The 26,431-nt window shown below is 34.9% G+C and overlaps 1 protein-coding gene across 1 annotated transcript in view; it reads right to left on the minus strand.

The window, feature by feature from the left end:
- Positions 1 to 26,431, minus strand: part of LOC119078056 (semaphorin-5A) — a 100,805-nt gene that overhangs the window by 36,034 nt on the left and 38,340 nt on the right. Inside the window, exon 3 of the mRNA XM_037185483.1 lies at positions 16,501 to 16,600. Within this exon, the coding sequence (XP_037041378.1) occupies positions 16,501 to 16,600 (100 nt within the window). The remainder of the gene's footprint in view (positions 1 to 16,500; positions 16,601 to 26,431) is intronic.

Consider the following 26,431-nt stretch of genomic DNA (forward strand, 5'->3'; position numbering starts at 1 on the left):
GTTTTGTCATGGAAACGTAACATGTTTTTTTAAATGCAAAGTCCTCTTTGCTTCGGGGCAACTTTTCAAGCAGCTCTATAACGAACGATAAAATTATGTCCAAAAGGAGTGATGCAATTTCGGTCAATAGCCGCGAATCACTCGTGAGTGATACTCGTGAGTTTCATAGTGTCGAAAGTGGCTTATTACATCACCTATTACAGAACTCAGAATAAAGGTAAAAAGTCACCCTTTGTGATTGTTGATCCAACTCTTCAGCTTTTTATCCCTTTCCATGTAATTTGTGATTTAAAGTAAACTTTACTTCACGGTGCCAAAACTTTACCTCAACTTTTTGAATAAAATACCATACTTGGCAATGGGGTATATGATGAAAATAGTATTTCATGTGTGGGTGCAAATTTCGCACAACAAGTACCATTGCCATGTTTTGTCACATTAATAAGTAGTGTACTGCATGTTATAGTACATTACTCTACCAGATGAGTAAAAGTATCCGCGGAAAACCATTTAATCATAGTGATACGAAATATCGAATTATTTCCCGATTGTAAAGACTTTTCCCTAGGGAGTGAAGGGCCACTTTACATCCCTAGTACAGTAAAGGTTATTTGTGTATCTGTTTTGGACGATTAGGCTATTTTGCGAATTGTAGGCCCAACGAAGTGATGTCGTCAAGCGAAAGTGTCTTAAATCAACCGTCCCAAACAGGTCCACATGTAAGTTTTCATACAAAGGGCGAAAGCCCTCATTTTCGCCCAAGGTATCACACCATTGCTTTGTTTGTAAGAAGAAAAATCAAAATAAATGTCTATCAACTGACCGTCACTGAATTCAGAGAACATAAAAGATTCCATAGTCAATCTAAATCGTAACTTTACAACATTGTTGGCTACAATCTCGCCACTTTCAATTTATATCGCTGTATCGGCTCCGCACTCTATTGAACAAATTGTAAATGGTTTTCAAAGTACACAATCATCCTATATGAACGACATGTTCTTTCTGCAGAATCAACTGTACAAAAAAACAACAACAACTGTAATGTTGCTGTTCGATTGAAAATGCGTTAATGCATTAAATAGTTGATTTGAAAAATTTAACAGCAGGTTTATTTGCGGTTGAAAAGAAAACGAAGAAACTTATGAACAGATAGAAAAATACTTGTGGCGACTCGGGTATAAAACACCGAGCCAACGATGGCGCCGGTCACTTGTCTTAAACAACAATTATACCACCACATTACTTCTACGAATGCCCACGAGAAAATATCTTTGGTATAATGTTTTTGTTTATCCAAGAATTAATGAAGGAAAATGATAATAATTATGTGAGGTGGTTTATACGTGCACAGATATGTGTGTAACCGTATAACCAGTGTTCCCGATCAAACAATATATTAAATACTCTCAGCCTATAAGTGACATGGTGTGTCCAACTGGTTTCTGTGTTAAATCGTAAGAATATTAAATCATTTTCGATTAATCAAAAATGATTTATTTTCAACATTTGAGCTTCTTCTTATCATAGAGTGGATATTTACTCGATATAATTTGTCATATGTACGGATAATGGTGGTAAATTGGTCAGATTTATAGAAGCCAATAGCGGAGGTAACGCCAACCAGCCACCAGTTCTAATCTCCGATTCAAATTAAATTTTAATTTTTAAAATTTTCCAGGTTTTATGTCTTTAGAAGTAGCCAGGATCAATCAACTTTTTTGTGATATAAATTTATTGGACCAGATTGTGTGCATAATATAAGTTGACTGAGTTCGTAGTATGGCAGACCTACATTTAAAACATCATAATATGACAATTTATTGTTGCGAATGTTAGTCTTTCATAAATTCATATTCATTTAAATGCCATGTGAAAATGTGACATGTTTTCAACCATAAGCACACGTTCGTTTTCGTATAATGTGTACACATCAACTCGTTTTTGTAGAGCGAATTTCATACATTATGCTCTCGTGAATGTTTCTTTTTTTTTCATTGGTTTTTTCTTCGGTTAACTTGAACATTGTTGGTTTGCTAAGCCATCTGTTTAGTCTGCGTCTAATTTATGGCTAATTACTGATGGTAAGCGTGTTGCAAATTATTTATTTTTAAATCTAGATGGATGAAAGAGTTCAACATCTTTTACTGTTAAAATCTAGCGCCGAATTTCGGAGATATTATATTCAATCGTTCCAATATGTGACGACTTAGTGTTAACCATTTCATAAATGTTGTGTATCGATGGTTAAAGAGTTGTAGAAAGTGCATACTTTTCATGAATTTTTGTTTATCTGTACGTCAGCATTAACGTAGGCAATTTAACCACAAAGTAAACTGTTGTGTGTTACATGAAAGAATAACTTTGTGTTCACGATCTTTTTTTAATTATTAATTAAGTCGTTAATGTTTAAAGAGGTCTGTCAGACAATTTTTTTTTGTGTGTTCTCCATCATTCCGATAAACGTTCACCTTGGATCATTACGATCCATAAGCAATTGGGTCAATCTTATGCGATCACAATGCAATTCGATTTTTCGAAATGTCACTCCCGAGAGATAAGTGATGATGAGCCATAGTTGAAAGGTTATGCAGAGACTAAAAAAAAAAGTTATTGATTTAAATGATTGCATGACATTGTTACGGTGCACATTTAAAAGATAATCAACATTAACCGTAAATGGTGAAGTCATCCATTTAAAAGTCAAAGTGAAATGAATCTGGAGAGATAAGTATATAATTCGTGATGATTATTCAGAAAGAGCAATGGTGGCCTTTATGGTCTGTAGCTTTCTTCTAGACAACATTTTCTAGAAGTTCGTTACAAAATAGGTAGTTGTTTTCATCATGTGTGCTTAAATGGAGCTTTTTTGCAACAGATGTCAAAATTATCAACCCGAGGCGAAGCCGAACTATACGCAAATTTTAGTTAAGGTACAATTTAGGAACAAGATTGGGATTCTTATTTTTACACTAGTGCAGTATTATGCACGCACAGTCACAGTCACAGAGAACGGACGTGTTTATGCGTTGCTCTCTAAAAGTGTTTCTTTTGTGTGGCTGTGTGTGAATTCATTTTCGATTTTGTCTAATTTCTGTGCCAACTTTTACGGCTTTGGTGTTTTTATTTTGCTGTAATGGTTAAATGGTGAAATTATTTTAAAGGTTTTATTAACGAAGTCAAAGTGTTGTTCTCGTAGGTCATTTTCTCTTTGATCAATAAAGTTGTTCTCGCCTCATTGTGCGATATCAACAATTGTGTTATTTCCTTTGTTATTTAACATGTGCTTCGTGGCGTCGGTGTACGGATTAACAATCGACTCTACCAGAAGCTAATGCTAAATTACGTGCTCGATTAATGTACGAAAATGACACATTGCCGTATGGCATCTGGCAGTCAATTTTAGTGCAGGTAAGGTACAAACGCCTCGGGTTCTCATTTGACACCCCAAAACCACATAGCAAATTTTTACAAATTTGCTGTGGTACAATCCCAAGATACAGAAACTATCTTGTACTCCAAAATGACCGCGAGGTTTAACAGATCTATTGATTGATACGTTGTATGGATGTCAAGGGATATGACGAAATACGAATCATTCAAACGCTACAACCTGCAACGCCAGAACGAGTTCAGTCACATGGTGGCATGGCGATTTATACGAAGAGGCAACTCATGGCCTATGGTGATTAGACACTTGCTATTACCTAAAACTAATAGCCGTAACCGTAACAAAGTCGGAAATATCAAAAAACCCAACATTCGCTTTCTCCATAAAAGAAACCATATCGACATAATGTCAATAGTAGAAAGAGCTACAACATGACAATGTTGATAGCGCCATCTTTGGGAAAATGTACAGGTCAATTAGTGATGGTTGTGGTATTCGCATACCACCCACGGCTTGGAGAATTCACAACGTATGGGACGTTAACACACGGTCGATTTGTGAACAATCTAAGTCGGGAGAGATATGATGTAAAATCACAGTCCATATGATCAAGAGACTTGTACAATAGCACAACAGGCCCATCTGAGGCTTAGGTGCTGGGCTTACACCCTCCCATCTAATCTAATCTAATCTAATCTATTATGCACGCACTAGTGCTTAAATGTATGTATTAAAGTCAAACTACTGCACACAAAATATTTCCAGCGAATTATATAACGCTCCTATGAGTCGTGCTGGAAATGTCTCATTCACATTTTTTTTTTAAACATGCACTATGCGTCAGGGGAACTGCTATTTTTTGTTCATTTATCATCCACAATCGATTAGAACTTTGCCTTACTGCTCTGGAAGTCGAATGAAATTCATTTCAGCACTTGTGTCGAAAAGAACGCCATGCCATATTAGAGCCCATAGACGATACTCTCTGCGTAAATTCGTAAGAAAAACGTTCTCTAGCTTCAGTAACATATAAGCTATAGACCATCGTTATGTATAATTACCGAAAAAATTGTATTATTCAAGGAGGTTTACTACTTGAAATTCTTGCATAAATTTCAAAACAATCAAATCAGAAAAAAGCAAATAATTGTTTAGTAATAAATAAAGTGTGTACATGAACTGTGTAAAACACAAATAGAGAAATATATCCAAGGCATATTGATTAAATCACGGAGTTCAAGACATATTATTTCCATTCATTGTATATTATATCAGCAGCCCGTCAGCTCCCATTAATAACTCATTCGAACAATTCATTAAATGTTAGCACATTTGATAATTATATGGTGGAAGTACGGACGGACACTTTAACATAATACTGCGAGTACTGAACATTAAATAATTTATTTTATGTCCTCTTCTTAATCTCTGATCGAATTCAGAAAATACGTGACAATGGTGTCAATAATTAAAAATATGAAAAATTATGTTCAATTTGACGCGCGAGTAATGTGTGTGTTTAATAAGCCATATAGCCTCTAAAGAAACGAATTCATTTTTTATTTACTTGTTGTTATTGATTTTATGGGCTTGTTTTGAATAACTATTAAAATGCAAAATTTATTTTATTAATTTTCTCATAATGAATGTTTCAAACAGCTACGTATGACATGCGGAGTTGATTTGGCAAATTACTGTTTACTGCTTATGTTAATTTTACGAGTACGAATTTAACGACTAATTGTACTATGCCCCAGTTGGTTTCTTAAGTTTTTTTTTCTGTTCGTGGTTTCAACTAGTAATCGACAGAGATCGATAAACGCGCATTCATTCAAATGCAAAAGCAAATTAAAGATCATCGAAGAATGTAATGACACTTTCGAATAGAGAGCAAGGCTGTTCTGTTAATTATTAGGTCAGGCTGTGTATTTCTGATTGAATGTAGAGCGTAACCTTTAAAATTAGTCGTCCACAGTTTTAACAACCGGCAAGCATAGTTTGCATAGTCTGTTACTTCTTTTGTTATGCAATATATTAACCGGTGTTTTGATATGAAATCTTTTACTTCGTTTGTTTTGACGCATTAAGAGACCACTATCCACAAACGATATAATCTGCATAGTTTGTTACTTCTTTTGTTGTAATATATTGCATCGTGTTTGATACAAAATCTTGTACTTCGTTTGTTTTAACATTCATTTTACTATACAAGAGAGCAATAACCTCAGATTTTCGCTTATTTTCTTGTCGATGCCAATAACAAATGGTGGAAATTTTAGAGAAAGCTTTTTTACGATGTGTCGACTTATCACGGTGGTGGTCCACAAGCAAGAAAACGTTTTACCCAAAAAATTAGCATTGCTGGTAGTAAAGGGACCCTAGATGATACAAAATAACCACACCGCAAGGTCTGAGCTGATCCCTTCTCATACAACATTTTTTTGAAATAAAATTATCGATGAATCACAATATCTGTTAAGAAACACCAAGAAAATCGACAAAAAATCGAAATTCAAAAAATGTTGTATGAGAAGGGATCAGCTCAGATTTTGTGGTGTGGTTTTTTAGTATCCCACTGAAAGAATTGTTGAATTTTGCATCAGTTAGAGAGTGTGAAAATGATTGGTTGTTGCTTCAATGAAATGTATATATAAGACGAGAACGTACACGAGTACTTGCGCAACATGCACAATTTAGTTTACAGAGACAGAATTAGTTGGTTGAAGTAGATTTGACATCAAGGCATGGATAGAAACAAGAATGGGAAAGCATAAACACTGAGAAATTATGAATGCATTTGTAAATCGTAATCAACGATAATGTTTTTCGAGAAACGATTCATCATTTATGGTAATAGAAAAATGGGATTTTAATCTCTGAAAATGGAAAAAAAAATCCGGGAAAAATTCCGATTTTAAAGGATTATTTTTCCAAAAGGCGCTTGGCAAGAGCTCATAAACGAACCATGATTTAACAGCTAAGAGAAACAAAATCAGAAATATGTTCTAATATTTGTTCATTTCTGGGGAGCCGCTGGGCACGTATTTATTTAAAAGCTAGAACTCCTAACATTATCTTCTACCTATATCGATAAAAAATGTTGAACATTTCGACGCACACCGATCAGAAATGCTAACCTTCCACAATATAAATATTAACATCCAACACAATCGATAAAAGTCGTGCGAAATGCTCAATTCTTGCATTGATTTGCATAATAATTTTATTTTAATTTAATTTCAAAAAGTCTATTTTTCTTGAGAGAACCACTTGTCATACAGATATAAATTATGGACAATTTTTTTTGCAATTCTTCGAATTCCAATTACATCTACGTTTATTATTATATTGAATCACCTAAGTTACCATATAATATTGAGAGAGAGACACACTCAAGACACAAAATAGTACTTTATTGGTAGGCGAGACAAATTCGAGAATTACTTCGTATGTACATATTGTATATAACAAGTGAGCGTAGCGAACGCGTGTGTATACAATATGTACATAAGAAGTGATTCGAGAATTTTTCTCGCCTACCAATACAATGCTTTATCTTCCATGTGTGACTATTTCATACATTCAGCGTTTCTGTATATAAACTCGATGACATACAAACACAAACACCACTGAAATATTTGGTGTATCTAGTACACAAGCATCATGTGTGACAATCAAGCAAAATCATGGCAACATCGAGACGTAATCGTAAGTCTCGGTGGCCGAATCGGCTAGAGCGCGTCAATTTTATGCACATGATCGTGAGTTCTATTCTCACAACGAACATTTGTTTGTTTTTTTTTTCAATCTTCTATCGTAGGTAGATTTTCAATCGAATGAATATCTGCTGTAAACCGAGACCTTAGCCTTTTTGTCATATTGATTTGCAATGACACATTTCTCGGCAGATATTTGTACAATTGAAAAACTAATAACGTTACAGAAATCCTGATATAAAACACTAAACAACGTAATTTTGAATAACGAGAATCCGTTTAGTCAAAATTTGATTATTTTTCGTTCTAAACATACACACGCGACATTTTGTCGTGCATATTTTAAATTGATCGGACTACCTGCGACAGACTTACTAACACATCTATGCGAGCATCTATGTTCATTGCTTTTATGTTCTACATACATGTGGGGTTTCATGACAACAAAACTAAGTGGAATCATCAATCTCAGTGGCCGAATTGGCTAGAGCGTGAACTTTTTATGCCTGAGGTCGTGAGTTCTCTTCCCGCACCAAACATTTTTTTTTTTTATTCATTTTATTAAAATAAATTGCAAATAAACTATGCTCATCTCTTTATCGTAAGTTGATTTTCATTCGTACGAATTTCTGCTGAGCACTGAGACCCTACGCTTTTTTACACATTTTTACACCACATTTGCGATGGCATATTTCTCGGCAGATAAGTTCAATCGGAACACTAAATAATTTACAGAAATCTTGAGATAAAACAAAAAAAGAAGAAATTTTTGAATGAAGAGTATCCGTTTCATCAAAATTTGATTATTTTTCGCTCTAAACGAATTCCAACATGGCATTCACACATACACGCGACACATTTTGCAGTACATGTTGCTTATATACTTTATAAATTGAGTCGTACAATGCGGCATAAGACAATCATGAGGGTATGTATATCTGATATACCCGAAGACTCTGTGGTCAAATGGTTAGCGTAGTTTGTTCATAAGTCGGAGGTTCCGTGTTCGAATCTCCGTCGGGTCACTGGTTTTTTTCTTCAAAATAAAAAAAAACGGAAATAAAATTTACCCTAGAAGAGTAATAATAGAATTATATCCCTAGAAAACCAGAATTAACGTATGTCTTAGAGTTTATATACAGAAACGAGTAATGTATGAAATAGTCACACATGGAAGATAAAAAAATTGATTTCAAAACGAAATTCCATTGAAAAACCTGCAATTTTTGTCGCGTAGGCTTTTCAGATTTTACTTTTTTTTGACATTGCGTTAGCGTTTGTTTCACTTTTTTATGTTTGGGTTGGCTGAGAAAATTATATGAAACTTTACATGGAAAATTTATGAATTTTATTAACTCGTTCCATCTGATGCATTTTTTTCGGATCAAGAACACAAATAAATTGAAACGGAGAGATATCAAGTTATTTGTGTGTTCGATTCGTTCGATATGTGTTTATTTATGTGTGGCTTGTTATATTAAATGATTGCATTGATTCGATCGATTCGCGTTCGATTTGTTTAGGCTCGAAATAATAAATGAATAATCTTACACTCTCCGTCCCAAACAAATTAAATTCAGAAATTTTAGAATGTTGTAATTGAGAGCATTTGAGTTTCTAATTAATGAAACCGTTAACGAGCTGGTGTTTTCTGAGACTTTATGCAACAATTTAACGATTGTTGATGTACTGAGGCGAACACTGGGAAAGTGTTACGATATGTAATCAAACCAATCAGAAATTAGCTGACGCTTAACTTGAGTTCGATATTAATGGTTGATAACGTCAGCATCGTAAATTTACACTGATCTCAAAACTGTAAGGGCTAAGACGTCTTATTTAAATATGAGAGAAGTTTAGAATCTTCACTCATAGGGTGCCCATCCAATGAATCATAGTTGTGACAATACAACCCATATATCAATCTCATTCGATTGTTAGTTTGAAAAACTCTTCACTGACTTCTTATCCTTCTTATCGAACTAATTGAGGTCATTATTTAATATGAGCTACACGTATGTACACCTTGTTCAACAGGATTATTTACAAAGGAATCGATTTAGATCTATTAGGAAACCCAATTTAATTAACGCTAGAAACACAGTCAACAATTGAATGTAAATATTGTACATAAAAGTGGTGCCCTTCCCTTCACATACGGCCTGCAAAGACTGACAAACATTATGAAATTTTCCGTTTTAAATTTTGTGTCAGTTAATTCTTGTAGCAATATTCCGAGCCTCAAAACACTTTACTCTCAAGTGTATCAACCCATTCGGAAAAGACCTAAACAGCTTATTAATCCTACGTACGAGAAACAAAGCCGCAAAACATTATGCGTAGGATTCCAGCAGCAAAGATACAAAGTGAAACCTCTATCCGATTATATTCACACAGTGTGTGTACAAGAAAAAGTTACATTCTTAATCTTGATGCAAAAGGCATATGGTGTTTCTTGTGTCTTTCTTTTTCTTTTTGGATCGATGGTTTTGTTTATGATAATATTTTATGCGCCATTTGTATACTAATATACGTTATACAATGTTCGTTTCATTTAAGTCATTTTTAAGTCAATTGAATTTACCTAATGCAATAAACAAACCAATCGACCATGAGTCCAAAATCAAAGAGCAATTTAAAATGTATTTTCCTCGTTGCAAAGGCGATTACAAACTCTCATGTCAATTGTTTCGTTTTTTTTTCCTCCATCGATTGCATTTTAAGATGACTTTCAATATAAAATTTTCCACATAAATGGACTTGCATTACTAATTATCGATTTCCATCTCGCATCTTGCATATCTCATTAAAATAAATTTCTGTTTTTCCTCATCTTGTTGGTTTGGCTTGTCTTTTTTTCGTTATATTTCCTTGTCAATTGAAAATGCGTAACGTACAGACCTGTGTTCGTACATATGTTTATAATATTAACAATTCACATTTCAAATCGTAATTAGAAGTGAATGTGAATGTTTTATGATACGGTCTTACAGATATGGATACGATAGCCTGCGCTTATAGCTGAAACATTTTTCTGGTATTCCTTCCATCAGATTGAAATTCATCGTTTGTTTTATATGAACGGTATAATAAGCAAAGAGTTGTAATAGAAAAACATTTGCTGTTGTTGTTGCAGTGATTATTAAGTGATCATAAAAAAAACGTGTTTGCATATTAAGACTTTGACATTATTCTTTCAATTGACAGTAATTGATAGGTAATGATGTAATAAATATTTGATGGGGACTCGGATTTGAAGCATTAAGTCAGATTATATTGAATTCGTATTGGGAAACATTGTAACGTTTCTTTTGCTATCACCATCAAAGTCCGTCTAACTTATACACGATTCTAAAAGCCAAGGCTACGAACTCAAATGTAGTAAAATAGAAATGCTGATTGACTATGTTTGTGCGTAGAGATAGAATAACATATGTCTTCACATTCCATTCCATACTTCGTGAGTGTTCAGACCTTAGCGACAGAGTATGTATTTTAATGGTGTGAACTTTTCGATGAAAATCCTGAGCATTCTCCTTGTTGTTATCTGACAGTTGTAATGGTGTAAGAAAGTAGTAAGATTCAACGTAATTGAGACTAGGTTTTGATTGTTCATATTGCAATAGAGATTCACTGTAAGAACTAAGATTCATTTGCCAAAAATACGTCGAAGATTCACCGACAATTCATCGATGATTCACCGACAATTCATCGACGATTCACCGACGATTCATCGACGATTCACCGACAATTCATCGACGATTCACCGACAATTTATCGACGATTCACCGACAATTCATCGACGATTCACCGACAATTCATCGACGATTCACCGACAATTCATCGACGATTCACCGACAATTCATCGACGATTCACCGACAATTCATCGACGATTCACCGACAATTCATCGACGATTCACCGACAATTCATCGACGATTCACCGACGATTCATAGACAACTTATTGACGCTTTTCGAAGGATTGTTACACACACCATGAGGTAGTTTCGGAAAATCTCTACATTCGAAGCAAAACAAGAAAAAATACTCTTACATAACCTCAAAGTTTTTCTTTACAATGTATAGCCGTTATTGAGGTTATGTCAGATGATTATTTCACGATTTGCTTCAAAAGTAGCGAATTCCAGTAACTCCACTATAACTATTAGCTACATCTACTTTAAATGCCAACTCAAAGTCAGAAACCAAATCCTATCTCGCGTATTATAATCTTCAAATTACACAAAGTAACATTACTATTCAAGGTATTCGGGCCAAACTTCTCAACGACATAAAATGTCTAATTAAATTCTGACACTCTTTCGATAAACCGACCTAGTGAGAAAGTACGATGCTTTGTTGAAGCTCTACATTTTCTGTTACAAATAACGAGACTGACTTTGTAATGGAAATTAGCAATCGTTAACTTTGTTTGCTCACCCAGCTTCTATAACTAAAAATCTGTAATAACTCGGTCATAATTGATGAGATAAACATGGAGTGGACGTTGTGTGTAGACGTTATTTTCGGTGCAAATTCACAGACGCACGCATTGCGTTTTTGGTTAACACATTACAACAATATGATGGCTAGGAATAGCCATAAGATATCGTCTCGCTGACAGTGTTTCAAATGTTAATGCTGCTTAAAAACACCCGATATGGGATACTCAGATGTGAGAATGTAGCACGAATTTATGTAAGAAGTAAATTATTAAAAGTAAAAGAAAGAAAGAAGAAAAAATTATTGTAAAAAGCGATATATCCAAAAATGGATGGTATGTTTAACGGTTTATTATAAACGACATATTTTTGATTTTAACGCACCGTACTACGTTTTAAAAATGTACGAGACGGTATGTGGGATTGAACATTGAAGAAAAACGTAATTTTTTATCGTAACATTTTCTCATTTCATTTTGAGTGTAAGTGCACTTTTATCATATGAGGAATCGTAGGTACAATATACCAAATGTTCCCGAGTATAACAATGTTCAATGCAGCTTATAAAGAATACACTTTATCATGCCGGTTCGACCACATAGAGACAAGGAAATATTATTATTATGAAGCGACAAGATGAATTATGGATTGAGTGGAGAATTTTTGATATTGATAATGTCAAATGATCATATGGTGGACCGTGAAACCATACATAAAAAAGACATAATCACCTCGTAAAATATGAGCTCATGTGTAAGATCGAAGAGATGCGAGTAAAAGAACTTTCTTTTAAGTTTTTGCGGGAGTTTTATTAATGCGCATTCATTGTATGAAAATCAATGAAATTCTTCCATCAATTTTTATTAATGCGATTGACGTGATGTTTAAGGACGTCTAAAGAAAGCTTTTGGAAGCAGGTTCCTCATCCGTTTTTGACAACAACAACAACAAACAAAAGCCATGACTGTAGTTAACATGCCAGCGAAAAATTGAAGATGCAATTTGATATCACATGTTAACTACTACTAGTAGTACTATGACCTCTGGTTGATGTTCTACTATATGGTAAAATTAATGGTTAAACTACAGAAGTAATAGATTTGGTTGAAAAAGGTCGAAAGAAATTGCCTCAATCAATATCGCCAGTGATGTGCGTTAACAATCTTTGCCTAGTTGCGTGAAATATTAGGCGAAATTAAATCTTAGGTCGAAAACACATACGTACAATTTTACGTTGCTGAGGTCGACATTTCTGCCCTACGACCTACAACCATAGAAAACTTAGAGTCCTCCTATGGCTTTCTATCACAAAATCGTGCATCTCTTTTCCACTGCGTTGTAGGGAAGATTTATGCTGTGTTTTCCGCTGTAATCCGAGCAGACACGTTAAACGGTAGAATAACGCAGAATAATTGTTATCTTGGTAACGCAAAGTTGCTTGTGTGTTTTATATTAATATTTTCGTACAGATGCCAGTTGCTTTGCGATGTTTTTATTTGGTAGGTTAAAACTAGGCTTAGGTAGAAAACACATTAAAATTGCTCGTGTGTTTTCGGCCTCAGGTATAACAGATTGAATGATTGAAAATAATGTAAATATGTCTTGTACTTTCACGTGAAGCCATCACATTACTCGTGTTCCACTAACAAGAAAAGAAGAAGCAGTAAGATCTTTGAAAACCGAGTATCTGACGTTTTGATTAAATTTTGATGAGAAGGCTAACACCCTGATCCATATTTGTCTGAGCGTGGACAAATACACTTCAATACACTTGTGATCTTAACACTATTCCTGGAATTATACTCATTAAAGTCAATAACATCGTATAGGGTTAATCACATCGCCGACTTTATCGTCATGTTGTTATTAATAACGTGGTTGTGGTAACATAGTCGTGTCCTATCTTGAAGTGAATATCAACGTAAATATAAACGCGGAATAAAAAACGACAAGACTGATTAAGGTTCTCTATTTTTATAAGTAAACAGACAGTTTTTTTTTTGTGATAATAAATCCCATCATTTCAACAAAAATTTGTTTATCAGCTTTCTTCATATAAATATTATGCTTGATAAATCATAAAATATTATAATACCTTTAAAGGTTTTTGTGTTTGGTAAGATATAGATATAGAAATGCTCTTAAGATCATAAATTGAATGTTTGTTATTTTATTTATTTATGAGTGAGAATGACTTAGCGAGAGATGTGTGCTGTGGTTGACTTAAGAAAAGAAAAAGAAGAAGAAAACAACACACCAAATACAAATACAAAGTGTGTCAGTGAACTTTCAAGATTCAGATTTGTAATGGATAGTCGTGTAAGCTGCAATGCATATATTTATACACACAACAGACTGGAGTATGGCTTCGTCAAAATGCCAGTTATAGTTTTGATTGATTAATGTCTGAGGAAATTATTTAAGTCCTTAGGTGAAGGTCGGACGGGTAAAAAATATTGAAAAATTTTATTGTAAGCCCAATGACAGACGAACGATTATGGTTGAGAAAATCGACATAAATCATGAAAATCCCCAGATTGGTATACAGCACTATTTGGAGACGACATTCAGTGGAGTCTCATAAAATTTCATGGCTTTAAAATGCATATACAGTTAATTTGCCTCTGGGTTTGCTACTATTTTGTCAAATGCTTCACAAGATCCTATGATTGGTAATTCAATTTACTGAAATTACTGAGAATTACTAAAATCGGAGAAGGTTTTACGGTAAATTTCCGTAAATTTTTCAGAGATTTGTACAGGAGACGGAAGTGAAAATTAGACATGAACTTGCTTCAACTGTTTTTCACCTGGCATATACAAACTTAAAAGCAAGGTGGAATAGTTAAACGCACGCTTGTGGCAGTGGCAAGACCGTATTAAAACCTATAGGCAGGTTTGTTTGTATTAGTGGCCCGGCTAAAAAACAACTGAAGCAAATTCATTTCTACATTTTATTGACGTCCATTGCAATTTTCGTCAATAAAATTAATAAATAATAAGCCCTGCACTGCAGTCTGTAATTTACCACTGGTAAAACCGTATGAACACGCATAAGTAGTGTGTTTGTATTAGTGGAACAACCGGCAAATCAGCTGGAGCTTACTTAGACACAAAATCGGTTGACATCAACTGTACATTCATCTTACTAACTGACAAATCAAAATCCATTTATCCTTTGAACATAAATTTGTATTCTCACAATTTGGAAGTTGCTGGCTTATTTATGATTGACCAAATTCTTCATTCCTTCACAACCAATTTCAAACTTTCATCTTTCCATTCTATAGCATGATGCAATAACTCAAAAATTGATTGTCCAATTTTCATTAACAAATCATTTTCCCACTTCTCTAAAACATGATCATTATACCCGTTCACAATCAAATTAGAAGAAAATAACAACTTTAATGATCGAATCTATTTTCAACGATATTAGCTGTGGTATGATGCCTGGAAACAATGCATTTTCAAACTTATAAATTGCATGGTGATCAATTACCGGCTAACAAGGTGATCAGACTTTTCCCTCTAAGATTAATAAGATAATCATCTCATACAACACGTAATGCTGGCATGATTGTAACTCATAACTGTATTCATATTGCCCCGCTAAGACAAGAGCGAAGAAAAAAACACTTTCTTTTGGCCTGTGGACAGCTTACTATTATCATAATTTTGCTGAAAAAAATTGTTTTTCATATACAAAAGACATCTCACGGTTAGTATACTCGTTCAATTTAAAAATGTGTACAACATGATCCCGCGCATGCAATTTTTTCTTCTTCTCTCTCTCTCTTATTATCATCAGGTTGAATAGTTTTTTTGGTGTTACGAATTACACTTGAAACTATCACAAAAAGTGACTGGACGTGATAATATCTCGACCGTGTGTACAACATGCACAGAAGATTGTAACAATGAGGTGATTATAATATATTTCAAAACGTGATTTATCCTACGGCTAGATTGTCGGTTGATGAATATCATATTGAATTCGTACCGTTTTTCAAGCACACAGATTTGTATATAATACAGATTCGGTTGACTGATATAGCCAAGAGCAAGAAAGTCATTGACATTTTTCTCTAAGTGCAATGGTTCCCATCTCTGTGGTAATTGTTCGACTTTCTTTCAATTTATTAAATTGATTTTATTCTTGAACGTATATTCAATCTTAAGGGATTTATATAGGTCATTATTAATGGTCGCGATGCAGGTAACCAGCTGAGACGAATAGATTTTATTTAGATTGACCAAGGGTTCCTCATTCTTTGGTTTTAATACTTTTACATTCAAATGGTTATTCAACTAAATTTCAGAAAAATATATGGACCGTAGACATTACTACACATAGACATAGAATCAGATAACTCTAGAAGTATGCATTTTCGGAAGTTAAATTTATGCTCTACCCCAGGGATGTATTTAAGGGTTCAATCATAAATTTAACACCCCAAAAATCTTATTTATGGAGTTATAAATGATTTGACAATAGTGAGCCTTTGAGGAGTAATAGGTATCGAGGTAAAAATCGAGGTGTAAGTGTTTCAAAGCGAAAACTTTTGACGAAGTCATTATTCTCGGCAAAATTGCTGGGTACACCATAGCTATGAAAGACAGTCACATTCACCGTTTCCGAAATGATTCTACCTGAAGTACTTTAAACATCAAAAACAGATAGATCCTTTCATCAATGACAGACTTATCGCGATTTAATCATTAAATCTGCTACTTCTTCTGTTTAAAGTATCACGGTCTTGTATAGAAAATCTTTTAGATTCATTTAAAATAGTGTGTAGAATACAACACCATTCGAGTCTACTCCAGTAAGTTTCTACTCTCTATTCTACACAATTGAAGGAATATGTTCCAACTTATGCCTAACATTATCACATTTTAACATAGTTTCATAGATTTGTTTAGTTGCTAAATTACAAAAAATTCTTACCGTGCACCGACAATCACTTGATCTCTGGACACATCGAACAATAGTCTGGAAAACGATGTCACATTTCCATCAGTAAAACGATCGGACGACGGTATTAGATCTGTAAACAATGAAATAAAAACGGATATGTCTTAATTATTGTATTCTTTGAACAAAAATACTACGAAAAAACGATGAAATTATGATCACATTAAAATGTAAAATATCCGAGTAAAACATGTGCATGTTTCAGCAGTAAATGCACGAGCATATTAATGTACATTATTACGTTGCACATTTAATTACTTTCCATTTGTACACACTGGTGTTCTAGTGTATATATATAGTTAGCTTTTATCGATCGAAAAAACAGAAACAGAAGGAAAATGTTTATTTATTTCGATGAAGGTGTATTTACCAGACGTATTTGTACTTATAGGCAATAATACAGAAAAGATCGAACATCAAACTAATAAAAAATAATAAAAATAAAACTCGTGAAACTTGTGTAAAATTTACAATCTGATTCTAATCGCGTTCCGTTCGAGCGTAGCTAATTGGGTCGTTGATCTGTTCTTATGTAGTATGACCAAACGGGATGCAGTTGAAAGAATTCTTTTTTTTTACATAAGAAAATATTCTCAATTTAATATTTTGTGTGTTAGAAGTCAATTGAACAGTTAGAAAAAGCCCTACAGGTGTCACCACTCGTACCCACCGATTGATCATATTGCAATTGGTTTTCTGAGGAATTTTGTATCTACAAAATATATTTCAAACCAACAATTGATTTCACCTCAGGGCTCGATGCTGTGAAAATTAACAAGAATAGACCGGCTATAAGCCTGGTGAGGTCTTTTTTCTTTCTCTCAATTTTTTCTGGAGCTTCCAACTACCAAATACGTGAGTTATAAGCAAGCAGGAAGAATAGTTTCATCAGTCGATATCCAGCTGTTGAACAGTAAAAATCTCTACCACCTTCCTATCAGTTTGGTATTCAACTACCCGTTTGGTAGTTATTAAATACTAGTTAACTAGCAAATTATCGAATTATAAATAGGCAAGCAGCCTAAATAATCTCATCAGTTGGTGTGCAGCTCTCAAAAAGTAAACATCTCTACCACCTCTCTGTCAACTTGGTAGTCAACTACCAATTTGGTATTAAACTACCAGTTTGGTCAGCTACCAAAAACTCAAGCCTCTTTAAATAGGCAAGCAGGTAGAATCATTTCGTCAGTCGGTGCGTAGTTCTCGAATAGTAAACATCTCTGTCGAAAATCGCGTTTGGTAGTCAACAATAATCTTGGTAGTCAGCTACCAACTACCAAATTTTCGAACTGCAATGTTAACTGTGAGCCATCGGTTATCAGATAACAGATAATTATTATTTGTCTGGTGTTGATTTGCTCATAGTGGCTTTGCAATTTTGAATACCAATCCAACTACCAGCTACCAAAACTACCAACTTCCAAAACTACCGACTCCAAAATTTTCTATTGATAAATAGGCGAGCAAGTAGAATCATTTCGTCAGTCGGTGCGTAATTCTCGAATAGTAAACATCTCTGTCGAGCATCACGTTTGGTAGTCAACAATAATCTTGGTAGTCAGCTACCAACTACCAAATTTTCGAATTGCAATGTTACCAGTGAGCTATAGGTTATCAGATAACAGATAATTATTATTTGCCTGGTGTTGATTTGCTCATGGTGGCTTTGCAATTTTGAATATCAATCCAACTACCTGCTACCAAAGCTACCAAAACTACCGACTACCAAATTTGTGGAACAGACACATGGACGGACAGACAGACAGACAGACGGACAGATGAAGTGTCCACAATAGGGTTTTTTTCTAAAAGAAAAAAGACCTAAAAACGAACAACACGGTGATGCTTGACATAATAATGATGAATGCATATTCAATATTGATATCCAAATGGAAGCCTTACATTTAAATATAGAAATTGTTCTATTGTCAGTGGTGTATATGACTCGTTCTCATAAATTATCATTTCACAAGCAGAAAGATCATCACCATTAACAGTTATAGTGTATGATACTTTATATGATAAGGTGAACCTACAAATTGATTCGATGAATTGACTCAGGGTAATGTTGTGTATTTGGCCATCAGCGACTGATGTTCACATCTTTAAGGATTTCCCACTGACAGTAGCTCTACCGACACGACATAAGCGTAAGACAGTTATCATCTGTTATCGATAAAGACTTCGACGATAAACGACAAGATCTGATTAATTGGATTTTATATAGCGAAAACCATATTCAAAACAAATGAAGTCAAAGATTTGAAATCAATCTCTTGAAAATAATTTAGATCAAAAGAAGTAATAGATGCGATAGTAAAATTGCTGATATGATTTCCGTCTGTGAAAGGGTAATCTAGGATAACGTAAAATCGGATATTAGGCTAAGAGAGCATATACTATAATTCAATCTAATGTTGTTACCCATCTGAAATGATCGAACCTTTTGCTAACATTCCGTAGAAAATAATTTTTATTTTTATTTTCACAAACACTTCGCATTATTCATAAAGCAAGAAACAAATGTGTTATTGCATAAACGGCAATGTTGGAAGTTATACGACCTTGTTGCTGTATTCATCGGGTTTTTTTTTGCCATATGTACATTATATTGAACGTCGAAAACAAATAAAATTTTTCAAACATCTGATGATGGTATGGTTTTTTTACTATTGAAGAGTACCGTGATTCTGGTGAGGAATTTCACAAGTACACCCAAACAAGTAAGAATGTAGAATTTTAGTTTCGTTTAGTGACTATGAGCTAAAATCAACAAGTGTGTTGATTGTCTAAGTGAAAAGATGTGTGATGTGATGTGGTGTTTCTATCAACAAGTTCCACAGAAATTAACTGCAATGTGTGAAATCGAAATATTTGAAGTCCGATTAACCATAATTGTTTAATGTATTTGGTAAATAGTGGAAGGTATTTGCGAAAATTGTGATTGTTGTACTCGGATAAAACCCGGTACTTGTGGTTTTTGCATATTCTAACATATTGTTCCGGATATGTGAAAACTTTTGCGAATTCATTTTATTGTTCGATGAATTCTATTGTCGGTTTAGTGAGTCGGACGAAAAGTTTCGATTGGTTTCAATTCAAATTCAATGTATATTAAAGGAAATTTTAGTTCAATTTCTCACAAAACAAACCGAAAGTCTTCCGTGAAGGCTGCGACAGCAGGAATCATTAAATGGGATTTTACACAATCTCGGAAGTCTACTCTACTGTAAAAATAAACACAACTTTCTGATGAAAATTGTCGACAAGAAAATTCTGAGTAAACTTTTACAACATTCTACTTCTTAAAATACATTTTGTTGTTAGTTCTTACCCGGTTGCATTTGCAACTTCTCTGTTGGTTTAGTTATTTACAACGAAAACCATCATCACGAAAATACAATATTATTTCTGTTCTATGCAAGCATCGCACCTACAGGTATACATCTGTATGATCTGCGAAATGCGGCTCCCGGGTGAAAATGTCGGTCTCATGAGACCACGAAATACGTATTCTCAACGGTCTAACTCCAGTCTCAAAATTGCTGGAATTTTCATTTCGGTCTCAAAATATTTTTTGTGTGCTAAATACATTTTGGATGAACGAATGAGAATGCTGTAGGCTGAACGAGTAGTCTCTTTTCGATAAATGTCTTTGCCAGACCTTGTGAGGCTGAATGAGTGGTCTCATTGCTTATATGTTTTCAGATCGCTTCAGACGGAACGAGTAGTCTCTTTGCTAACATCTATGCGTGATCTGTACGAGACTGGATGAGTGGTCTCGTAGCAGTCATATCTCCAGATCGCTTGAGACTGAACGAATAGTCTTTTTGCTAACATTTATTTGTGAACAGTGCGAGACTGAATGAGTGGTCTCTGTGGCAGAAAATATTTTTTTGAATTGTGGAGACTGACTGAGTGGTCTCACGATGGAAAAAATATTTCTTTGGACTTGTGAGACTGGACAAGTGGTCTCATTGTAGTTATGTTTTCATTTCGTTTTTTCTTGGACTTGTGCGCCCGGTTGAGACGTCACATTTTCAGAATTTTTTTTCCGTTTCTGAGACCGGTAGAGACGTCTCTTTGCTAGAATAATTTTTGTTGGACTTGTGAGACCGGTTGAGACGTCTCATTGCTAGAATAATTTTTGTTGGACTTGTGAGACCGGTTGAGACGTCTCATTTTCAGAAAATATTTTTTTCCGTTTCTGAGACCGGTAGAGACGTCTCTTTACTAGAAAAATTTTTGTTGGACTTCTGAGACCGGTTGAGACGTCTCATTTTCAGAAATTATTTTTTTCCGTTTCTGAGACCAGTAGAGACGTCTCTTTACTAGAAAATTTTTTGTTGGACTTGTGAGACCGGTTGAGACGTCTCATTTTCAGAAAATATTTTTTTCCGTTTCTGAGACCGGTAAAACGTCTCTTTGCTAGAATAATTTTTGTTGGACTTTTGAGACCGGTTGAGACGTCTCATTTTCAGAAAATATTTTTTTTTTCACTTCTGAGACCGGTAGAGACGTCTCTTTGCTAGAATAATTTTTGTTGGACTTGTGAGACCGGTTGAGACGTCTCATTTTCAGAAAATATTTTTTTCCGTTTCTGAGACCAGTAGAGACGTCTCTTTGCTAGAATAATTTTTGTTGGACTTGTGAGACCGGTTGAGACGTATCATTTTCAGAAAATATTTTTTTCCGTTTCTGAGATTGGTAGAGACGTCTCATTGCTAGAAAAAATTTTGTTGGACTTGTGAGACCGGTTGAGACGTCTCATTTTCAGAAAATATTTTTTTCCGTTTCTGAGACCGGTAGAGACGTCTCTTTGCTAGAATAATTTTTGTTGGACTTGTGAGACCGGTTGAGACGTCTCATTTTCAGAAAATATTTTTTTCCGTTTCTGAGACCGGTAGAGACGTCTCTTTACTAGAAAATATTATTTCTGTTTTTGAGACCGGTAGAGACGTCTCTTTGCTCGAATAATTTTTGTTGGACTTTTCGAGACCGATGGAGACGTCTCTTTTTCGTGTGGTCTCACAATGGAAATTTTTTCAAACTAGTGAGACTGACTGAGTGGTCTCATGATGGAAGAAAGTTTCACGTGAAGTCCACTGTAAATTCAAAATGAAACGCACAACAGCTAAATCAAATCGTTGAATTTAATCTACTCGCTTTATTGTCATTTATTTTTTGATTCATTGGTTCATCATTCAAATTCTGAAATGCGCTTATAGCGTGAAGATTAAAAAAATTTCTTCAGAACTGTGAGACTTGTGGTCCACGATGGATTTTTTTTTTTTAATTTTGTGAGTGTTAGTGCGTACAAACAATCATTCAATCAAAAAAAAAACGAAAATTGTACTTCGGGTTTTGAAATCGAAGTGCAGTGTAGAAATAACAACAGAGACATTCAGTCTGTGCAAGCTTTAGCGAACGAACTAAATAATTTTTGTTCAATTTACGCAAAGTTTTGCTTTCTTCCATCATGAGACCACTCAGTCAGTCTCACTAGTTTGAAAAAATATTTCTTCCATTGTGAGACCACACGAAAAAGAGACGTCTCAACCGGTCTCAGAAGTCCAACAAAAAGTTTTCTAGTAAAGAGACGTCTCTACTGGTCTCAGAAACGGAAAAAAATATTTTCTGAAAATGAGACGTCTCAACCGGTCTCACAAGTCCAACAAAAATTATTCTAGCAAAGAGACGTCTCTACCGGTCTCAGAAGTGAAAAAAAAAATATTTTCTGCCAAAGAGACGTCTCAACCGGTCTCAAACATCCGAAATAATATTTTCTGCCAAAGAGACGTCTCAACCGGTCTCAAACATCCGAAATAATATTTTCTGCCAAAGAGACGTTTCAACCGGTCTCAAAAATCCGAAATAATATTTTCTGCCAAAGAGACGTTTCAACCGGTCTCAAAAATCCGAAATAATATTTTCTGCCAAAGAGACGTTTCAACCGATCTCAAAAATCCGAAATAATATTTTCTACTAAAGAGACGTCTCCACCGGTCTCAGAAACAAAAAAAAATATTTTCTGAAAATGAGACGTCTCAACCGGTCTCAGAAGTCCAAAAAAAAAAATTTCTAGTAAAGAGACGTCTCTACCGGTCTCAGAAACGGAAAAAAATATTTTCTGAAAATGAGACGTCTCAACCGGTCTCAGAAGTCCAACAAAAATTATTCTAGCAAAGAGACGTCTCTACCGGTCTCAGAAGTGAAAAAAAAACATTTTCTGAAAAGAGACGTCTCAACCGGTCTCAAAAATCCGAAATAATATTTTCTGCCAAAGAGACGTTTCAACCGGTCTCAAAAATCCGAAATAATATTTTCTGCCAAAGAGACGTTTCAACCGATCTCAAAAATCCGAAATAATATTTTCTACTAAAGAGACGTCTCCACCGGTCTCAGAAACAAAAAAAAATATTTTCTGAAAATGAGACGTCTCAACCGGTCTCAGAAGTCCAAAAAAAAAATTTCTAGTAAAGAGACGTCTCTACCGGTCTCAGAAACGGAAAAAAATATTTTCTGAAAATGAGACGTCTCAACCGGTCTCAAACATCCGAAATAATATTTTCTGCCAAAGAGACGTTTCAACCGGTCTCAAAAATCCGAAATAATATTTTCTACTAAAGAGACGTCTCAACCGGTCTCAAAAATCCGAAATAATATTTTCTACTAAAGAGACGTCTCCACCAGTCTCAGAACGGAAAAAAAATATTTTCTGAAAATGAGACGTCTCAACCGGTCTCAGAAGTCCAACAAAAATTATTCTAGCAAAGAGACGTCTCTACCGGTCTCAGAAGTGAAAAAAAAACATTTTCTGAAAAGAGACGTCTCAACCGGTCTCAAAAATCCGAAATAATATTTTCTGCCAAAGAGACGTTTCAACCGGTCTCAAAAATCCGAAATAATATTTTCTACTAAAGAGACGTCTCCACCAGTCTCAGAACGGAAAAAAATATTTTCTGAAAATGAGACGTCTCAACCGGTCTCAAAAATCCGAAATAATATTTTCTACTAAAGAGACGTCTCCACCAGTCTCAGAACGGAAAAAAATATTTTCTGAAAATGAGACGTCTCAACCGGTCTCAGAAGTCCAACAAAAATTATTCTAGCAAAGAGACGTCTCTACCGGTCTCAGAAGTGAAAAAAAAAATATTTTCTGAAAATGAGACGTCTCAACCGGTCTCAAAAATCCGAAATAATATTTTCTGCCAAAGAGACGTTTCAACCGGTCTCAAAAATCCGAAATAATATTTTCTACTAAAGAGACGTCTCAACCGGTCTCAAAAATCCGAAATAATATTTTCTACTAAAGAGACGTCTCCACCAGTCTCAGAACGGAAAAAAAATATTTTCTGAAAATGAGACGTCTCAACCGGTCTCAGAAGTCCAACAAAAATTATTCTAGCAAAGAGACGTCTCTACCGGTCTCAGAAGTGAAAAGAAAACATTTTCTGAAAAAGAGACGTCTCAACCGGCCTCAAAAATCCGAAATAATATTTTCTGCCAAAGAGACTTTTCAACCGGTCTCAAAAATCCGAAATAATATTTTCTACTAAAGAGACGTCTCCACCAGTCTCAGAACGGAAAAAAATATTTTCTGAAAATGAGACGTCTCGACCGGTCTCAGAAGTCCAACAAAAATTATTCTAGCAAAGAGACGTCTCTACCGGTCTCAGAAGTGAAAAAAAAACATTTTCTGAAAAAGAGACGTCTCAACCGGTCTCAAAAATCCGAAATAATATTTTCTACTAAAAAGACGTCTCCGCCGGTCTCAAAAATCCGAAACAATATTTTCTACCAAAGAGACGTTTCAACCGGTCTCGCACTGTCCACACATATTTATTAGCGATGAGACTACGCACTTAGTCTAAAGCGATCTGGAAACCTAACTACAATGAGACCTTTCATCCAGTCTCAGCATTTGTAACAACGGTTCAAAAGTAGAACTACCAGTACATATGTCAGATTTTGCAGCAAGCGTAAGGTCGTTGGCGGTCCACACTGGAAAGTTAAGCATCATTGGTCGCGGTTAGTACTTGGATGGGTGACCGGAAAAAACATCACGAAATAAAAAAAAAGGTAAAAATAAAATTCATAAATTCATAAAATTTACTAACACTTCTCTACATTTACAATAGCGAATTATAAAAAAAAATGAAAAGTGGTGGCCATCTGTTGACTCAATAAAGAAGTATACGAACAAAAAACTCGAAAAATGAGAGACGTCTCAAACAGTCTAAAAAAAGCTCGAATATGAGAGACGTTTCAAACAGTCTAAAAAAACTCGAATATGGGAGACGTCTCAAACAGTCTAAAAAAAGCTCGAATATGGGAGACGTTTCAAACAGTCTAAAAAAAATCTATTTTTTCCTGTCTTTAAAATAGCAATTCGCAATGAGACCACTCAGTCAGTCTCACCAGGTCTAGCAAATCCAAAAAGAGACCACTCAGTCAGTCTCACCAGGTCTAGCAAATTCAAAACGAGACCACTCAGTCAGTCTCACCAGGTCTAGCAAATCCAAAACGAGACCACTCAGTCAGTCTCACCAGGTCTAGCAAATTCAAAACGAGACCACTCAGTCAGTCTCACCAGGTCTAGCAAATCCAAAACGAGACCACTCAGTCAGTCTCACCAGGTCTAGCAAATCCAAAACGAGACCACTCAGTCAGTCTCACCAGGTCTAGCAAATCCAAAACGAGACCACTCAGTCAGTCTCACCAGGTCTAGCAAATCCAAAACGAGACCACTCACTTAGTTTCAGGACGTCTCGCAAATTCAAAACCATTCTCGAATGAGACGTCTCACCATTCTCGGATGAATTCCGATGAACAATCTCGATGAATTTTCGGTCTCAAAGGTCAAAAATACGTAGTCTCACTGCCATACAAGCGAACCGGTCTAAAATAGGTCTCAGAGACCACTTTTTTTTTCACCCGGGCTCGCTTCTTGAAACTATCATAACTTTTTTTTCCCTTCTTCGCTTCTTTTTTTTTCTTCTCTTCTTGTATTTGATGTTGATTTATTCCATTAAGAGATAAAGAAGACGACAAAGATTGACATTCTTCGGAAACAAACCAGCAATGAAATGCATAATGGCATAATAGTGACTGGTGTGATGGTCTTTTATATAGAGAAGACGCGTATATAATGCACGACAAACGGACTGAAAATTGTTGATGGTAGTGAAGATGATGTTTATTCTTGAATTAATTGTCTATGTGGATGGGAAAACATAATTTATGATCGGTTGATCGTTTGCTGTATATAAAACCGTAAAAAAACACAGAAAATCTTTCCATGTAACTTGGATAACTTTTCTGGAGAGATCGGTTGTTTGTTTATCGTTAACCAATTTCTTAACAAATTATTACGATGTCTATTTATCGAGTCAACATCAATGTAATTACGATAGAGCGATGATTGAACAGTATATATTTGATGTAAAACATTAGAAGTACACAAAATTGTCTTTATGCCAACGGTGGCTAATTTCGTTCTCATCTAATTCATGTACATCGTAAATTTATTTAATCGAATTTATGGACAGAGACGGCGAGAGAGGAAAAAAAACCAGAAGCAACTTGAAATGTTTCGATAAAAGTAAAAAAAAATCTAAAGAAAACTGCAATTGGATATCCTCCTGGTGTACGTTTTGATATACGTGCCCGTTTTACAATTGATTAATTTTTCAGTTACACATATATAACCAACAATCGAACCGAGCGATATCGTTCGAGACACCGATCAATATTGATATTCTCATCGAGTTTAAACGCACGTAAAACGGCAATGACCGCGCTGCATTTCTTCATAGTTATCAAGTGGAAATTGAAAATATGTGCAACATGCACCCATCAATTGATTTAAAATGCAATCCATTATCTAGCCGGTTCTGGTAGA

This window comes from Bradysia coprophila, unplaced genomic scaffold (assembly GCF_014529535.1).
Source record: "Bradysia coprophila strain Holo2 unplaced genomic scaffold, BU_Bcop_v1 contig_24, whole genome shotgun sequence".
NCBI lineage: Eukaryota > Metazoa > Arthropoda > Insecta > Diptera > Sciaridae > Bradysia > Bradysia coprophila.